The following is a 19,436-nucleotide window of genomic DNA, read 5'->3' as shown; positions in this document are numbered from 1 at the left end:
TTTCTGTCTCATTTGTGCCCATTTTTTGTTGCTTTGTAACTTTGTTGAACTTTTTCTCGTTTAGTTTTGTGTCATTTTTGTAATATTTTGTCTTGTTTTTGTTGTTTTTTGTCTGATTTTTGTCGTTTGTCTCATGCTTTTGTCATTTTGTTTCTGGTTTTTGTCTCGCTTGTGTTTTTTGTCTTATTTTTGTAATATTTTGTCTTATTTTTGTTGTTTTTTTGTCTGACTTTTGTCGTTTTGATCATGAAGTAAAATACTATACCATTCAGTTCCAGATACCTGTGAATAAATGTTGTGTTCCTTTGTAGAAACACTGATCTGTAGGTTGTAATGTGTAAATGATAAACTGAGGCATAATGTTGTTGAAACTGAATCTCTAAATTAGCACAGATATTAAATAAAAAGTGAAGAATGTCTTTCAGAAATGACAGATCCACCTCTTGCAATTCACATTAGCACTAAGATTATTCAACAGGCTCCACTTCTTTAACACTAAAAATGTCCTTGTACTAAGAGGATCTGGTTTCAGCTACATCAGTGGAGGTTAAAGGTCTTCGTAACTGAATATTACCCAGCATTCCTCGGGGTCATTTCCTCGACTCCGACTCCTTTCAGCTTGCGGACCAGTTTCTCGCTGCTTCGGCGTATCGACTCTCGTAGTTTGGTGAAGGAGCCGCTTCTCTTCAGGTTACTGGATCCTCCGTCGTCTGCACCGGACCAGCTGGGACGACCGTCGCCTGGATGGAACAAAAAGAGAATGACGTTTTTGTTCTTCCCTCTGTTAGAAAACTTTTTATAGCTTAACTGCAAAACTAAAACTTCCTCTAAATCAGGGGTGTCAAACATGTGGATGACTTTGTAAAGAGTAAAAATTACAGAGAAGACATTAAATGTAAATTTGTAAAACTATAAATTTAAAATAATTTCTAGACCATAATAAGCTGTTTTGATCATAAAGTAAAATATTAGATTGCTAATTGTTCTTTTGTCATTTTGTCTAATTTTCGTTGTTTTTTCTCTTGCTTTTGTTGTGACTCAGAAACACCCCACAGTTTAATTATTTGTTCCTTGTATCATTTCCAACTGATAAATCACAGTCAATTTGTAGTAGGATCGCAATCATGTGATCGTCAGCAGGTAACTGACACAGTGTTCACTTGTTGTCATGGTTAGAATAGAATTCAAAATCCTTCTTCTGACATATAAAGCTCTTAACAACCAATCTCCATCATATCTTAAAGACCTGATAGTACCATATTATCCTAGCAGAACTCTTCGCTCTCAGACTGCAGGCTTACTTGTTGTTCCTAGAATCTCTAAAAGTAGAATGGGAGGCAGAGCCTTCAGTTATCAGGCACCTCTCCTGTGGAACCAGCTCCCAGTTTGGGTTCGGGAGGCAGACACCCTCTCTATTTTTAAGACCAGGCTTAAAACCTTCCTTTTCGACAAAGCTTATAGTTAGGGCTGACTGGGGGACCCTGATGGGGTGAGCTGATGTTTTCATTTGCACAACTGACTTCCCCTCTTGACGTCCCTTTAGTTTGCCCCTAGTTATGCTGCTATAGGCCTAGGCTGCTGGGGAACCTCTCTTGATGCACTGAGCCCTTCTCTAACTACCTATGTATTTACTATATATACCATTATTGCATTACATTCACTCTGTTTCTTTCTGTGTCCTTTCTCCGAGTGTCCCTGGTCCCAGAGCTGGATGCTGGATGCTTCAGATGTGTGGCTGTGTTTTATGGTCCTTGTGTCCCACCCCCCCACCTCTCTATCTCTACCCCTCTATCTGTATCCCTCTATCTCTACCTCTACCCCTCTATCTCTACCTCTCTACCTCTTCTGTCCCTCTCAACCCGCCCGGCCAGCAGGCAGATGGGTCCCCCCACATTAGAGCCGGGTTCTGCTCGAGGTTTTTTTCCCTGTTAAAAGGGTGTTTTCCTTGCCACTGTCGCCTTTTGGCTTGCTCTGGGGGGTCAGGCATATGGGTTCTGTAAAGCGTCTCGAGACAATTTGACTGTAATTGGCGCTATATAAATAAAATTGAATTGAAATTGAATTGAATGGTTACAGTGACACTGTGCCAGCAGCTATATCTCACAATGGCAAATCATTAACAAATCCATGGATCCAGACTATAAGCTGCATCACTGTGAAAATTTAATGAGGTGATCCTTGTGTCATTTCTGACTTTCCCTGAAAATTTCATCCAAATCCGTTAGTCCGTTCTTGAGTAATGTTTCACACAGACAGTCAGATTCACAGACAAACATACGCCAGTCGTCAAGTAATAATGTATGTATTACCGTACCTTCCACAGATCCAAACTCCTTTTCGTGTGCTCTGGTGAGGATTTCTTTGTAAAGAGATTCAGCTTGTCTGTATTTCCCCTGCTTCAGATAGCAGGACGCCTGAGAAGGAGAACGACACAAGACGTGTAAAAAAAAAATGTGGTAAAACTCGGTCATAGTTCTATTATGGATGGCCAGCTTGAATTTTCAGATTGATCTTATTCCCCTTCTAAAAGTGATATGACACACATGAAAACACAGATAGTTCACTGCAAAAAAACCAAAAAGTAGACATTTCATACCAGGTTGTTCTTGGTTTTGGCCACGTTGGCGTCGTCTGGTCCCAGTTTGCTCTGGTAGATGTGCAGAGCGCGTTCGTAGTACTGCTCCACTTCCTGGTACTTGCCCTGGTTCTGACACAGCAGAGCCAGGTTGTTCAGCTGCTTGGCCACATCTGGATGGTCTGTACCCAGAACCTGAGGGTGTTCACACAGAAAATACAAAGTGAGAACAAAAAAACCCCCCAAAAAACACATTATTATTTCCGTAACAATGGCATCATCTAACATAAGATGACAGAAGACATTCAGATTTTTACTTGAATAAAAAGTAGCAATAAAAGAGTGTAAAAATATGTGTACTATATTACTAGTAAAAGCGCTGCATTCATAAACATTAATGGGAAAATATTAAATAAATAATAAAAAGAAATGCATGAATAAACAACTAATTTATATTCTCCCAAATGGGGACATGCTCCTCTGTTCACTGTTTCTGAGCCATGCTGCGTTTATTTTATTCATCCAGTAGCTTTGATTTTCCTCTTAAACTGGCCAAAATAACTTGTCCAAAGTAACACAGAATTGACCAAACTGACTCAAAAATGGTCTAAAATTACTCAAAAACTGCCCAAAATTACTTCAAACTTGTTCAAAATGACTCAAATATGTCTAAAATAACTTGAAATATGTGCAAACTAACACAAAATTGTCCAAATTGACTCAAAATTGATCCAAATTTGATGGTTTTTCAACACAAAAAAACTTCAAATTAAAGCTACAGGACCTAAAATTGGGTATTAGATTAAAATTAGAATTAGATTATGTCTTGTTTTTTAAAAATTCTTTATTTTACCAGGTAAGATCAGTTGAGAACAATTTCTCATTTACGTTAGAATCAGGAAGTGTAGACACATAAATACGTGTTTTCTCACCTTCTCTCTGATCTCCAGAGCTCTTTTACAAAGTGGCTCCGCTTCCTTGTATTTTCCTCTTTTCCCATAAAGCACTGCCAGGTTGTTGAGTGTCGCTGCCACCTGCACACACAAACAAGAACACGAGTAAGAAATTACAAACCCGCTCACAAAGTCCCATCTAAACCCAATAAAACGGCCTCAAAGGGAACAATGCCGACATTTTCAGGTCGTCCAGGAAGCAACAAACGAGGATCAAATGTCTGTTAAGATGCTTCTCTCTGCCAGAAAAGTTTCATGTTTCATGGTGAGAAAACAGAATGATGAGTGAAAATCAAGGAAAATAAAGGTTCAACGTGTTTTAAACTGGAGCTGGTTTATTAACCCTCCTGTTGTCTTCATTTATGGGCACCGAAAAACATTGTTTCCTTGTCTGAAAAAAATACAAAAATTCAGCAAAAAAATTCCACAAATTTCTGAAAATTTGCAAAACCTTCAGGAAGAAAATTCCAATCATTCCTTAAAAGTTTTACTTATAAAAAAATCCCCCTAATTTGGCAAGAAAATTCTTGTAAATATTTTCAAAAAATTAGTAAATATTTTCCAAAAAAATCCTAAAAATATCTGAAGTGATTATATATATATATATATATATATATCAGGAAAACTTCTAATATTGTCTTTAAGAACATTCACCAAAAAATCAACCAAAATCCAGCGAAATTCGTTGGATTTTGGTTGATTTTTATGTCAATGTTCTTAAAGAAACATTTCTAACATTTCTTTTTTCCACCAAAAAATGTTCAAAAATTTCCCAAAAGTGTTGAAAATGTGGACATCAGAAGTTTCACTGTGAAAGTTTTTTTTTCCCCCACATTTTCAAACTTTAAAACGGGTCAACTCTGACCCGCAGGACGACACGAGGGTTAAAAGGAGAGCAACTCACAGCTGGATGATCCATTCCAAGAGTTTTCTCCCTGATCGCCAAAGCGTCATTCAGCAGGTTGGCTGCTTCTTTGTATTTGTTCTGGTCTCTGTAGAGGAAAACAGTGTTTATCCACTCAGCTCTGACTTTCCGTGTAAGATTACAGGAGATTTTCACCGTTTTGTTTTTCATTTGTGCTCATATTAGTCTATGTGAGGCTAAAATAGTGATGAATATTCAAAAATTTAAATGTATTGCACCAGAAATCCAAGACATATTGTACATATTTGGTAAAAATAACACCATGTAACAGTGACATCTATTTTAGAAGGTGGTAAGCAGGTGTACATTTAAAAAATACAGTCTATTATCCCTTTTTGGGCAGGTGTGAGGAACCTTTGGTCGGCATGGTAACCGGTATTACCTGTACACCAGGGCCAGTATGTTCAACATGGTGGCTACATCTGGGTGGGTGTGACCAGAGGACTTCTCCAGGTCTTCCAGAGCCTGAGGACACACGATAATCGGATTTATTGGAGGAATTTAAATATGTGATGATTGGTTTTGGTCAGTCACAGTTAAAAGGTACATAATGGAGGATTGGCTGCAGGTGGAAGCCCGTCTCACCTGTTTGCAGAGCGGTACGGCGACCTCGTAGCGGCCCTGGGATGCGTACTGGATCACCAGGTTGTGGAGCGTTCGGAGGCGGGCGGGAATCTCGTAGCCGCCCTGCTGGGCTGCAGCTGCTGCACTGCTGTGGTGAGGCTGAGATACTGAACAGAAACACAAATAAAAACTAGATGGTTTCTGTAAAATCTAGTAGAGCCTACTTTATCCTATATGAATGATTTGACATGAGCATGAACTCCTCAGTTCTTTATAAACCGACCGAAATTAGATAAACAAAATGTAAGCTATCAGTTTAATACGTTTATTGTTGAGTCATTTAATGTACATTAAAAAGCACATCAATCTTTGTCAGGGTTTAATTTCACTGCAGCCTTAAACTCTGACTTTGAAATTTGTTGTAAGATGGTGTATTATAAAAAAAATTACTTCATACAAGTTCAGTGAACTGGCTTTTTCCTGTGATTGGAATCTGCTTCACTGGCTAAATATGTGAACACAAACAAGAAATTTGACTGGTGTTTTCTTGTCTCTCAAAGTACTTACACAAACTAAAACGTGTATTTAAACAAGGGAAACAGGTTGTGGAAGGAAAATGAGTGTTTACGTACAGTGTAAATGAGCATGTTTACCAGTACACTAGAGTTTTAGTGTAAAATTACAAAATGAAAGAGAAAGATAGCCAAAGTTTAGTGCCAATACAGTTATTAATCCTTTTAAAACCGTGGCGCATGTGTATTTCAAATTACTGTAACTCCTCGCTACTTTGTGCAATTTTAATCATTCAAACTGCCCCTTAAAGCTGTGAAACAGGGCTTTATGGTGCTATTACATGCATTATGGTAATGACTGAGCGCCGTGTGGGGAGAGGGAGGAAATGAGTGGAAATGAGGAAATGAGTATTATAGTGCTAAAAGGGTTAAACACTAAATGAGGAGTTCTTGACACCTTATATACATGAAGTAGGTTGATGTTGGTGCAATAAAATTAGATTTTACTTTGAAAGATTCTCAAAGTGCTGCACCGAAACTCATTTCAACTCACGTGCAACAATCTAACTCTCACTGCGTGATACAGATGCTCAAAATGTGACATCAGTGCTTGAAATGTGTTTGTTGTTTGTCAAGAGACGCTCAAGTAATAAGCAGAGCAGCACTATAGTTACACTCTGACATTATCTATGCAGAGTAAAGACTTGGGTCAAATATTGAGCTCATTATGTTTGTAAAAACCAACAGATTCTACAGACATTAAAGGACCAGTTCGCCCAAATTACACAAACAATTTCCCACCACCAGTATCAACCCATTTATGTTATTTCCTGAGCTTTTGAGACCTCCGCTTCAACTTCCTGTACCATTTGGACTAAATTCCTTCTCGATATCTCAAAAATTCAGCAAAATGGGGTTTTCTAATTTTGTTGAACATGGAAATTCCTCATCCCTGCTGTTAAGGATTTAAATGTTTTCTGGCAGGGAAGCATTAAAGTCAGTCATAAACACATTTCACACCCTAATAGAGCCTTACTCTGTGACTGTTCCTCGTCTTCGGCAGGAAAAAGGTCATCCAGAGACTCCTTGTTGGAAGAGGGGTCTTTGTCGTCCTGAAAGAAGAAACAAACACACATTCAACACAACACACATGTTTGTAGAGGTCAGCTGCAGAAAAATAATTGCCATATTCTTGACATTGCCCCTCCTGTACGGTGAAAATAACTGACTTGATACTGATAAACCCACTTTTATGTTTTAATCCAAGTTTTATGGAGCCTTTTTTGCCTTGTTTACTTTCTTCTTTTGACTTTACAGCAACTAACCGGTGAAGAAAGTGAAAATTTAGCAGATAAGGTATGTCTGCTGGCTGTGTAAACAAGCAAAACAGTTCTCTAACAGCAGCAATAACAGCTGTTAATGTGAGACGACTCACATTAACACCTAACAAGTCTGTTGGTTTCGGGTCTTTGTCCACTTGTTTTTGCCACCACCCTCCTGGTGGATAAATATCTGGTACTCCCCACCAGGCTTTCAGAACTGAAGAAGCCTCTTGGATGAGAGGTGAAACGTTTTCGACTCACACGAGGTTAGTCCAGTTGCCATAACTTATGCTTGCTTGAGACATTTCAGTACATTGGTTTTCCTGAATAAACAAATAAAACAAACACCCCGAAGGAGATCCCTGTGGTGAAATATGGTGCTTAGGGTGAAGAGCACGTTTGTTCTGTTACTCAACTTCTTGTCTTTTTGTTACTCGATCACTTAGTTCACACTAAAGAACAGTAAAGAGATCCAGATCCCACACAGAAGCTGTGTCTGAATGTTAAGTTAAACTGTTAGAACCTATGTAGTGTGGTCAAAGTATCACCAGCAATATATACCATCATGCACTGCGTCAAAGGAGAATGGCAGGTGGACAATGGACCCAGCTGAGGACTGGTGGCATTTCTACAGTTTATTGACGGGTATTTTATAATGTTAAGGTGTATTTTCTAGCATTAAGATGTATTTTACAGTGCTATGGCATATTTTATAGTGTTAAGACATACTTTCTACTGTTAACACGTATTTTCTAGCGTTAAGGCGTATTTTGTAGCGTTAAGATGTATTTCATAGTGTTGAGTCGTACTTCATACTGATATCTTCTATGAGCGTAGCCTGTCGAAATAACAGGCACAAGACAAATAAATGAGTTATGGCATGAAAATACTAAAATTCTAAATAACATTTTGTATGTTTATTGTTTTAAAAATACACCTAGTATAATATGAATTAATGACAAAAATGCAAGTTGGTTCACTACTACAGCCAACATCGAGCTGATATGTTTTAACTGAGTAACAGCAGTGACATTATTAATAGTGCAAAGACTCCAGTAGCATCTGAAGGTTTTACATATTTCACTAAATGAAAGAATTGAAAAGAATTCTTTACTGTATTTTCATAATGCTCACTTAACAGTATCTTTCTTATGTTCTGCTGTTATGCACTGTTAAAAAAAAGTTTCTGTACTATTTACTTGCAGATTCATAAAGTTAAATCTCATGCACTTTTATTTGACTGGGTAATCATTTTTACTTTTTTCTTTGCCTTTAATGTAGATTCTTCTGATTGAAATTACTTGTGAACTCTCTCACAAAGGCATATTGAATAAATACATCTGAAATGTTTTAGATTTTTGTAGTTTACAGTGGTCATAGATACAAAGCAGGGAATGAGTGGAAGACTTCAGACACAGCCAAATAGACACATTTTTGTTTTCATGTTTGTGAAGGAAAATGACTCCTTCCTCTTTCTAAAGTATTCCTTGCATCTGTTAGCTGACATCATCTTAAATTATCTTCAGACAGTCAGATGCTGTAGGAGAAAGATATGCCTGATTCTCTGCTCTGGTCAAGGTTAGATATTGTCTATTCTGATGTGACTAAGCAGTCTAGTCGTCTCCATATTGATCTATAATCTAAATCTGACCATCTCCCAACTACAATATATACCTGAAGATCAGAGAGAATCCTCAGAACTGATGCTGGCATGAACTGCTGCTCTGTTGGTGTCACTTCTCCTGACGTCAGAAAACCTTTCTCACAACCTAAGTCATCAGAGTCTCCAGTGTGTCTCTGTGTCTACTTCCTCTTCCTCTTTAAACCCAATGCTGTGTCTGCACTGGACTCTCTACACAGCTACCTATCAGACATTAAACTTTGGTTGGCCCAGAACTTTCTTCACTTGAACGAAAGTAAAACTGAATTTATACTCCCTGATTTGCACCTCAATATATTATCCAGTTCATCGCTGAGTTTCCCTGTTGGTCAAACAATAAAAAACCTTGGAGTCATTTTTGACAGTGAGTTAAGATTTGACAGGTAAATTGCTACTGTTGTCAAGGCTTGCTTTTTCCAGCTACTTCTCCTCACTAAGGTCAAGCCCTTTCTTTCCAAACGCGACCTGGAGAAGGCCATTCATGCTTTTATCAGTTCTTGCATCGACTATTGTAACGCACTTTATTTTGGTATCACACAGTCACAGTAACAACTGGTTCAGGATGCAGCTCCCGGTTTTCTAACCTGCACAGCTAGACACAGTCACATCACCCCATCCTCTCTACCCTCCATTGGCTCCTGGTCGATCATCGCATTGAATTTAAAAGTTCAACATTTGTTTTTAAAGCTCTTCATGACCTAGCTCCTTTATATTTATCTGAGCTTTTAACCATCCAGCGCCCCAGCAGAGCCCTCCTGTCATCCACTCAGATGGTGGTGGACGTGCCCAGGTCCCGGTACAAGCAGTGGGGTGATCGTTCTTTTGCTGTTGCTGCTCCGAGACTCTGGAACGCACTCCCACTGGAACTTCCTGTTATCGCCGACCTGTCGCTATACAAGTCTAGCCTGAAAACCCACCTATTCAGAGGTGCCTTTTACTCCTAGGACTGTTTTATTCTCATGTTGCCCAAAATGCCTCATTTTAATGTTACTGATTCATCTGTGCTGCATTTTGGTTTTATGGTTTTTAGTGTTTTGTAGTAACCAAATTGTATTGTTTGTTTTATCATCCTGATGGAAAGCATTTTGGTCTTCTTTTATGTTGTTGTAAAGTGCTCTACAAATAAATTTTGATTGATTACTTGAGTGACAACAATGCTGTCCATCCTCACCAGAGGCGGCTCCTCCTGGTCATATTTGCGTATCGAGGACATGAACTGCAGATGTCGGTTCTGCTCCTCCAGGGTCACCACCTCCTGCTCCCGGTCCTGCAGACGCTGCTGAGCTCCGGCCAGCTCATCCCTCAACCACTGGTTCTCCTGGCAGAGACGACGCACCTGAAGAGTAGGAGGAGGATGCAGGAAGACTATATTACCATCATTTCAGTATCGTAGCACCTCTTTCCTGCAGACTCTGAACGTCTGCTTCATCAGGACAAAGACGACAGAAAATCCCTCAAAACCCCCACTTTGAGTTCAACACGGTTCGAAGGACGAGTTCTCTGGTTTATCAAAGGCACAAACAGGAAGTCAGAGAGGGAATTTTGTTTGTTCCGACTGATGGAGGAACATTAAACAGATGATCTGTGTCTTTGGGTGTCATCAGCTCTGATTCACTTTCTGTAAAACAAGATTTACTTGTTCACTTTTTAAAAACTGTTTCCACAGACAGAATCAGTTCATTTCGTTTAAAACTGGTTAAAAGGAAGGATGAAGACATTAATATGAAAGGGGCGAGACAAGGCAAGGAGCAAGGAGAGGAAAGGAGGATGAGGAAGAGGGAAAGAAAAGGACATAGAGTACTAATATATGTATCATATCATTTTGTTATTCTAAAGATTTGCAGCAAAAACTCACTTGTGCTCTCAGTTTCTGTTTCTCTGCCTCCAGTGAACCGAGATGAGCTGACAGCGCCATCATCACCTGGAACAAAGAGCAAAATCTAACTTTCAAAAGCAATTTATTATTTTAATTGATGAACCAAACACTCATTAAACTTCACAGCACAAAAGAACAGAAGTACAAAAGGTTCTAATGTGAAAATAATTACCTAGTGCATTTTCATTTAACACTACACCTTTTTTATATTCTGTTTTTATGCACTGTTTAAAAATATTTCTGTTCTCTTTACTTGCAAATACATATGTGAGTTTACATTAGTTTGACCTGGTGATTGGTTTTATTTTCACTTTTGTTTTTAATGTAACTTCCTCTAATGTAAATAACTTGCGAACTCTGACACAAAAACATATTTGTTGATTAAAAAATACACTTTAAACTTTTTAGATTTTTACAGTTTGCCTTTTTTCTTTTTGTGCAGCATTATTTTGTCTTTTTTTTTTATCAGTTACTTAAACCTATCCCTCAAAAAAGGCACCTGTCTGTGGAGCAACGTTTTTACTTTGTCTACAGCAGTTGGTTATTAGCTTTCCTTTTAGTTTAAATCAGGTTTTCTGGTATCGGTAAGTCGGCTCTCTGGTAACCAGAATAGATCACCATGGTAACTCATGCAGCACGTCTTCAGATGACTGACTCATGAGATGACAAGTAGCAAATAAAAAACAGCAATTAATATTTTTATTTATCAGTCAAAGCATGTTGTTGTTCCAGACATTCCGGTTTTAAAAATATCCTCTAACAAACATTTTAATCCCATCAGATAACTCCATGACAATACGAGGTGTGATTAAATATTTCTGTGATTGCTCCTGTTGTACGGTTGCACACAGTCATGAGTCGGGTATCCAGGTGAAGATCAACATCTGGACTTGTGTTACACGTCTTTTTGTGATTTCTCTGGAGCAGAGTTGCATATTTTGTGTCAGACTGAGGAAACTGTCATGCTGAGGATCATCTCTGTTGATGAAAGGTGGGTCTACAGCTACCGTCCACAGACCAAACAGCTGTTTTCACATGGGAAGAGTTGCAGTCTAACTGACTAAAGACTAAAGCGTGCTTGTCTTTTTCTTGGACATTCACAGATTTGTGCACTGTTACTTTGCCCCCTAGACCATCGATGCAGAGTTCTACTGCAACATCCTGAGGTGTCTGAGGGAAAACATTCACTGCAAATGACCTAAACTGTGGCCTGATGGCACGTACACTACAGGCCAAACATTTGGAAATAACTTCAAGTTTCTGTTCACAATGCCTTTCTTTAAAACCAGTATGAATTTTATGGATTCTGGGATGTATTTATTGCATGACCAGACTTTGCTTTCAATGATATGCACCATTTTTTCTCAGTTTACCATTAGGTAAACATTAATGTTACCAGACAATTGCTGAATAAATGTTAACAAAAGAAAAGAAGGGCTTAGTTTTAGAGTTGGAAAGACTGGCAAGAATCACAACTTCAGTGCAAAAGTAAAAAACTCGTCACATTATTGCATTATTCACTTTAGTTCTTTGGTTTTTGAGAGTTTGAATACAAAAATCCCAATAAATCTCAACTGTGTCCACATCTCTATAACTACCACAGAAATGACTATAAAGAAACAGCTGAGTAAAGAAGCAATAACTGATAATTATAGTAGAAATGTATTCTGATGAGTGACTCTTTATATAATAAGAAATGTATTCTGATGAGTGACTCTTTATATAATAATCATGTTTATTTGGTTGCAAAAGTATACCAATGAAACTATGACCATTTTTCATACAAATTTGATCTTGCTTTCAAACTTTTGGCCTGTAGTGTTGGTGCTCCACACCACCTTGATTACAGAGAGGTTTGGTGGCAAAAACAACACAAATGTTGCTGTGAACCTGCCCTGCTTACTCAACTGGGCTCCTATTGACTTCTTCCTCTTTCTCAAAATGAAATTCAAGTTGTCAGGTTGCTGTTTTGACACAGTGGAGGAGATCTCCTGCATGTGGCAAATAGCGCTTGACAGTGCAGGACTTCCAGCAAGCGTTACAAGCGATGCAGGAGCACTGGGAGCAGAGTAGCACTGCACAAGGAGGCTAATTTGAATAGGATTGCTTTAAACAGGCAGAACTTCTTGAATCACCTCATAATTTTTACATTTTATTTCATTACCAGCATACTTCAATGTCCTGCCAGTGATTTCACAATGCTACTGTTGTAGATTCATCGCAGTTTGCAAAGAAACAGCCGTGTGTTAGCACAGGCTGCTATGCTACTAAATTCAACAATTCAGCCTCTGAAGTTTAAACAAAGTTACAAATCAAGGCCAGAGTCTATAATTTGACCGTGTTCAAACATCTAAAAAGTTTCTTTAAAGATCGTTAAAAAATCACCAGGAGAAGTCAGCATTCAGAGGGCAGCAGGAGTAATTCTTAGCAGTGAAAACACCCCAAGCAGAACTGAAGAATCGAAGCTGTCTTTTATGCTGTGAGCATTGGTCATTTTCCCTATTCGCCTATAGGAGTGACAGTTTTGACACCATTATACCTTTGTAATCTATTGGTCAGATCATGACGTCAGGTTATCATATTCAACCTCTAGATCACTTTGCAGAAGACATGCACATTAAGTTATCATTAGGTCATCTTTTACAGAGAACATGCCCAGACATGTTCAGACATTTGCTCCACATCTTACCCTCATTATTTCATGATAGATTTCATGCATATTATTCTAATATATGCTAAAAGTTATAAAACCTTAAGTTTACACCATTATGAATTGAGTACATATGTTTTACTTCTGGTCTTTAGTCTAATAGCATTTGCCTTAATCATATCATCTCTTACTTTTAGCACATTGTAGCCAAAAAATATTATGCTACATCTCAAGGGATTTTTGTTTGGTTAGAAGTGACACAAAAGCCTTACAGTTCAACACAAAACCCATTAAAATTCTAGCCACAACGAGAAGAAGACGCAGTACATTATAGATGAGATTTGATCGTGACAAACATTAAACCCTCAGGAAGCGTTGCAATGTTTAAAAACTCAGCAAGAAAAATGCCCTTTCCAATGACTACCTTTTATTTATTGTTTGAACAGATTTTATTTATTATCTCCCACAAGTGGACTAAAGTATTTCATTGTTTTATGAGGGGTATTTATTGCACTGCAGTTCTTCTCTTTTTCTGTACCTGCACAGAGCCAACAGATGCAAATTAGCTGCTAGCCACCTCTGGTTTAAAAAGTATTAATTGTGAGCTTCCCCTGCAAAACTAAAAGAAGAACCTGAGCTAAACTGTGTACCTGTGCCTCGCTGAGCCCCAGCTCTATCCTCTCCAGCGACTGGCGGATGATGCCGCTCTTCTCCTGCTCCACGCTGCCGCCCTCCAACGCCGTCCGGCCCTCCATCGCCTCCTGCAGACTCTCCAGCAGACCGTGGTTCTCCCCTCTCAGAGCCTCCAGCCCTGCGATCACCTGCTGGGTGTTGCACAGGATCTCCTCCGCTGACAACATGGCTCTGGCTCTGAGGAACCTCCTCTCACAGCAAATCACCTGGAAACGGTACAAAGAGGTGCACAATGAGGGGGAGAATAAGAACTTGTGCTGTCAGTAAAACTAGTAGCAGAAATACTTAGAAAGAAGAATGTTAGAAAGAACGTTACAGCAACTTTACTTTCCATCAAAATAAGATGGTGTTCAGTTTCCCCATCTTCAGGGGAAGAGAAGTGGGCATCTGGAACTAAATACAAACACTACAGCATGTAAACAACATGCAGGCAGTTTGTTCTCTAAACTGGTGTAATTAGTTCTCTTCTGAGCAGCTCCAGACTTCCAGTGCAGGTCGAAAATTGCATTATCATGCATGCAAATATCTGTTCTGTGTCTGTTTCTTTGTAATTTTTGTTTTGTCAATAAGATCAACCTCCACATAGCCCAAATATTAATAAGATGTCAGAAAAGAGACATTGAAGAGCAAAAAGTAGGAATGAGACAGAATAGAACACAGGTGGTGTTGTGCAGAACTCAAAGTTACCATACAGACATGAAAAAAGATGCAAAACAACTAAACAAAGACACACAAAAATGGACCAGAAAGAAACATGATTACAAAGTGATGCACTAAATGATCACAAAGAGTTTCAAACCCACAAAAGTGAGACAAATTATGACCATGAAGAGACAAATGACCACAAAAAGACACAAAGGTGTCAGGGTGTCCCTGTTTGTGACATGTAAAATGTCCCAGAGAATCACAAAATGACCATAAAGAGACACAAAAAAGTGATGTAGGATGACAACATCAACGTAAGGTGACTGCAAAAAGACACAAAGCCACCACAAAGAGTCACTATATGACCACAAAGAGATGAAAAACAACAATAAAGTGTCAATAATAATAATAATAATGGTGTGCAAAGTGACCACTGAGGCTAAAGACAAGAAAAGGAGACACAAGATGAACACAACAGAAGCAACGCAACATAGGTGGGGGCACAAAACAACCACAAAAAGATGCAAAACAAAAAAATCTAAAGTGGAATGCAAATTGACTACAAAGACACAAAAACGACTACAGTAAGATGCTAAATAACCACAAAAAGACAAATAAACAACTAAAGTGAGACATAACATGACCACAGAGGCTAAAACCAACCACAAGGAGACACAAAATGACCACAAACAGTTGCACAACTACTATAGTAAAGCACACAATAACTATAAAAGTATGCAAAACAACCAGCGAAATGCAAAATGACCACAAAGCAACACAAGATGACCACAAAAGAAGCAAAGCAACAAAAGTGAGACACAAAACAACCACAAAAAGATGCAAAACACCAACAAAGAGACAAAAAACTACTACAATGAAACGCAAAATGATCACAAAGACGAAACTGACTACAGCAAGATGGAAAACAACCACAAAGACACAAAAATCAAGCACAAAGAGAAGCAAAACAACAACAAAGAGACAAAAATCAACCACAAAGAGAAGCAAAACAACCACAAAGAGACAAAAATCAACCACAAAGAGAAACAAAACAACCACAAAGACACAAAAAATGACTAAAGTGATACACAAGATGAACACAACAGAAGCAAAGCAACAAAGCTTGGGCATAAAACAACCATGAAAAGATGGAAAACAACCACAAAAAGATGCAAAACAACCACAAAAATGTGCAAAACAACCACAAAGAAACAAAAAACTACTAAAGTAAAATGCAAAATGACACAAAGACACAAAAATCAAGCACAAAGAGATGCAAAACAACCACAAAGAGACAAAAAATGACTAAAGTGATGCGCAAAGCGACCACTGAGGCTAAAAACGACCACAAGGAAACCATAAACAGTTGCACAACTACTATAGTAAGGCAAAAAAACAACCACAGAGACAAAAAAACTACTAAAATGAGATGCAAAAAGACCACAAAGAGATGCAAAACAACCACAGTGTCATAAACAAATGACTAAAGTGATGCTCAAAGTGACCACTGAGGCTAAAAACGACCACAAGACGACATAAAAATGACCACAAAAGAAGCAAAGCTGCAAAAAACACACACAAAAAAAACTCCACAAAATGATGCGAAATGACTAGAAAGAGTCTCAGCTGTAGAACAACATGCTGTGTGATGGTGGTGGTCTTCCACATGTGTGTCTTGCTGTGTATAATCCGTCCATGTGTGTCTCTAAACAGTCTGTCCATCTGTCCATGCAGTTAAAACCACACAATAATACACACTAATTATGGATTTTAAAGTCTTTAATAGCCTTTATGTGGCAGCTGATGATGGCATTGGGCTTTAAAATGAAAGAAAACACCAACACACACTCGGTGTCTGGGCGGTTTTTTTACGGTTTACATGTTCAGAATTATGTGTTCTTTATGCTAATTTAAAGCTAACAGATGCTATAACGACAAGTGCGTCACATTAGGGGACATTTTAGTTATTTTGAAAATAAATTAAAGTGTCTGTTGTCATTGGGTGATAATTAACAGGCTGCTGTCGCTACAAAACATTTATTATTACACGTGAATAATATTTAAAGTCCACAACAGGATGTAAACATGAGGATAACCGGTCCGACCCACACTAACGGTTATTTATAGCCTACCTGCTAAGTCCGGCTCCCGCGGCGTGGTTCCGTCTTTCCGTCCACTCTGAGCGGGATTTGTGGCTTTTATTCGGACTAATAAAGCCGTCAGAGGCAGCGGAACATCTCTGCTCTCAGTTCCTCCGGGTTTATTTAGAGTTGGACAGGTGAGAAGCTCAAACTGGAGTCTGTAAATCATTCACCTGCCACCTCCTCGACTCTCAGCTCCTCCTGTCATCACAATCCTCCACAGTCAAGTCAGCGGAAGTGACGCCGGAAGTCCGGCTGCTCCACTTCACAATAAAAGTCCGATGAATGCCTATATAGCAGGGATGTCAAATTCGTTTTTAATTCGGGCTCAATTTGAACTGAAGTGGGCTGGATCAGTAAAATCACAGGATAATGATCTATAAATAACCACAATTCCAAATTTTTCCCTTTGTTTTAGTGCAAAAAAAGGTAAGTTCTGAAAGTGTTTGTATTTAAGGAACTATCTTTTTACAAAACATTATGAACAACCTGAAATTTCTTCAAAAAAAATAAATTCAATTTAAACATTAGGCCTCAGTTTATTATTTACACACTACAACTTACAGATCACAGTTTATCCACAAAAAGGCACAAAACATTTAGTCACAGGTATCTGGAACTGAACAATATAATATTTTACTTCATAATCAAAACGACAAAAGTCAGACCAAAAAATGACAAAAAATAACAAAAACAGGACAAAATATTACAAAAGCGAGACACAAAGCTACAAAAAAATGGACAAATGACACAAGTGAGACAAAAAATGACACAAAACAACAAAACCAAGACAAAAAACAATAAAGTGAAACACAAAATGACAAAAATGAGAAAAAAAATGACAAAAATATGAGAAAAATCTGAGACAAAAAATAATACAATAAGCAAGGTAAAATATTTCAACAATGAGACACAAAATGACAAAAGAACAATGAGCAATCTAGTATTTTATTTTATGATCAAAACAATTTGTCATAATCTGGAAATTACTTTAAATTTATAGTTTTCTTGCTTGTATTGCTCTGACAATATTTCTCTGACTCTAGCATCTATTTTAAATTGCAGAAAACTGATTAGGCTGAGTAAAAACTATGCAAACAACTTAATTTATGCAACAAACAACTAAATTTGTGCAATAACTGGTTGCCCATTGTAATTACTGTAAATATTTTCCACTAAATTTCTTAGATTCTATATTTTATTTATTATTATATCTATGTTGATATATTCTTGCTTCTGTTTTGTTCTTTAAATTGTTTTCACGCTCCCAGTTTCGTTGTATGCACCTTCTAACAGTGACAATAAAGGATTTGATTTGATTTGATTTGATTTGATTTGATTTGATTTGATTTGATTTGATTTGATTTGATGAATTTATTGATTAGAGTCCATGACAACACCAAGATATTTTTTTGTTGGTTTGACTTTTAGTCATACGAGACAGATTCCAGATGAGAGTTGACTGACTGTGGGAGATAATTATGTGAGTTTATGCCAGAAAATGTTGCTACATCCTGCCATTTATTTGCCCCATGCAATAACATGGAGATTCTACAATCAAATGGTAAATATTTTTGTGTCATCTGTGGAATTATTGTACAGCAACACACAGAGTAGTGAGGACGTCACATAACAGTATTCATGTAAACACTCTTGGAGCTAAAACTGGCAATTAATTTACAAATAGTTAGATCTAAATACAGAATAAGAGGGAATATTAAAAAATGAAAGGCCTCACCCTGAAACAAGGGACATAACTTTCATTTTGGGACATAAATGCATACTATAAAGTCTTATATCATCATCATCATCTGTAGTGTCATCATTTACTGTCTGTGTTTTTTCTGAAGCTTCGACCTTTCACATTTAAAAAAATCCACAAAAAAAGGTTGTAATTAGGCACCACAGCCAAAAAATAAAAATAAATAAAAATTAATAATAGCACGTAACCTCTCAAATAATTAGTTTAGTGGTAATATCTGCAGCATCCTGACCCCTAATTCAAAAATAGATAGAAATAATACAACAAAACTTGTGTGGCGACTCAGCAATCAGCAGAAATGCAATACAAAACACAGGTTACATACATTTCTACACATATCGTAGTGCAACTAGTAGACGGATATAAAACAGTGCAAAATAGTGCCAAGTAAACAGAGTGTGAACCTTGCAAATAGTGATAAAGATAAATAATGTGATACTAGAATATTTAAGCATTTTTGCAATAACCTAATACACCAAGTAGAAGCCCAAAACCACACCAATAAACTTCAAATAAAATTGTGCTTTTATTGTGAAGGAACGCTCATAACTGCGTGCATTTATCCCGGGATGTCTGCTGAGCTTGACGCGGCGGAGGAGCTTACCTGATCCCATTTTTCCCACCATACACTGCGGCGCCAGGGCTGATGCTCTGCCCGGGACAAGGCCACCTATCTGCCGGGGAGAGGAACTATCTATCTATCTATCTATCTATCTATCTATCTATCTATCTATCTATCTATCTATCTGTCTGTCCACTTTATTCATCACCTCGGGGAAATTTAAGGTGTACAGTATAATTTAAAAAAAACAAGGGAAAAATGTGCTAAAGAACATGCAAATTGCGCTTTTTTGAAGAAATATTGTGCAGAAATTGCTGATATATACAATAAAAACAGTATTAATATGTTATATTTAAGAAAATCAAGGAAACCAATGTGCAAAAGAACACGGAATTAACATGCTAATCTTGTTGGTCAAGAAAATAAGGTGCAAAAATTGCAAGTATTTACAATAAAGGTACAAAATTACTGGTATTTACATTTTAAAAATAGTATTAAAATGTAACATTTAAGAAAAGTAAGGAAACCATTATGCAAAAGAACATGCAATTGATGCGTAAATTGTCCTTTTTGAAGAAATAATGTGCAAAAAATGG

At 37.7% G+C, this 19,436-nt stretch overlaps 1 protein-coding gene across 9 annotated transcripts in view; it reads right to left on the bottom strand.

Moving 5' to 3' along the window:
• klc3 (kinesin light chain 3) overlaps window positions 1-16,745 on the bottom strand; it is a 248,905-nt gene extending 232,160 nt beyond the window's left edge. For 7 of the 9 annotated variants that reach the window (XR_008602216.1, XR_008602212.1, XR_008602213.1 and 4 more), the window contains exons 1-12: window positions 16,508-16,744; window positions 13,688-13,936; window positions 10,367-10,432; window positions 9,683-9,847; window positions 6,566-6,641; window positions 5,039-5,184; window positions 4,836-4,918; window positions 4,433-4,520; window positions 3,508-3,609; window positions 2,597-2,770; window positions 2,315-2,414; window positions 575-740 (exon numbers count right to left, since the gene is read on the bottom strand). Coding sequence is in view for 3 of the 9 variants with exons in the window: in XM_055011987.1 (XP_054867962.1) it covers window positions 575-740; window positions 2,315-2,414; window positions 2,597-2,770; window positions 3,508-3,609; window positions 4,433-4,520; window positions 4,836-4,918; window positions 5,039-5,184; window positions 6,566-6,641; window positions 9,683-9,847; window positions 10,367-10,432; window positions 13,688-13,897 (1,376 nt within the window). In the remaining 6 variants the exon portion in view is untranslated. Of the gene's footprint in view, window positions 1-574; window positions 741-2,314; window positions 2,415-2,596; window positions 2,771-3,507; window positions 3,610-4,432; window positions 4,521-4,835; window positions 4,919-5,038; window positions 5,185-6,565; window positions 6,642-9,682; window positions 9,848-10,366; window positions 10,433-13,687; window positions 13,937-16,507 lie in introns of all 9 variants that reach the window. The other 2 variants (XM_055011986.1, XM_023293123.3) reach the window with 2 other exon arrangements.
• Between the last annotated feature and the right edge of the window lie 2,691 nt (window positions 16,746-19,436).

This window comes from Amphiprion ocellaris, chromosome 7 (assembly GCF_022539595.1).
Source record: "Amphiprion ocellaris isolate individual 3 ecotype Okinawa chromosome 7, ASM2253959v1, whole genome shotgun sequence".
Lineage (NCBI taxonomy): Eukaryota > Metazoa > Chordata > Actinopteri > Pomacentridae > Amphiprion > Amphiprion ocellaris.
This window is presented reverse-complemented; position numbering and strand designations above follow the sequence as displayed.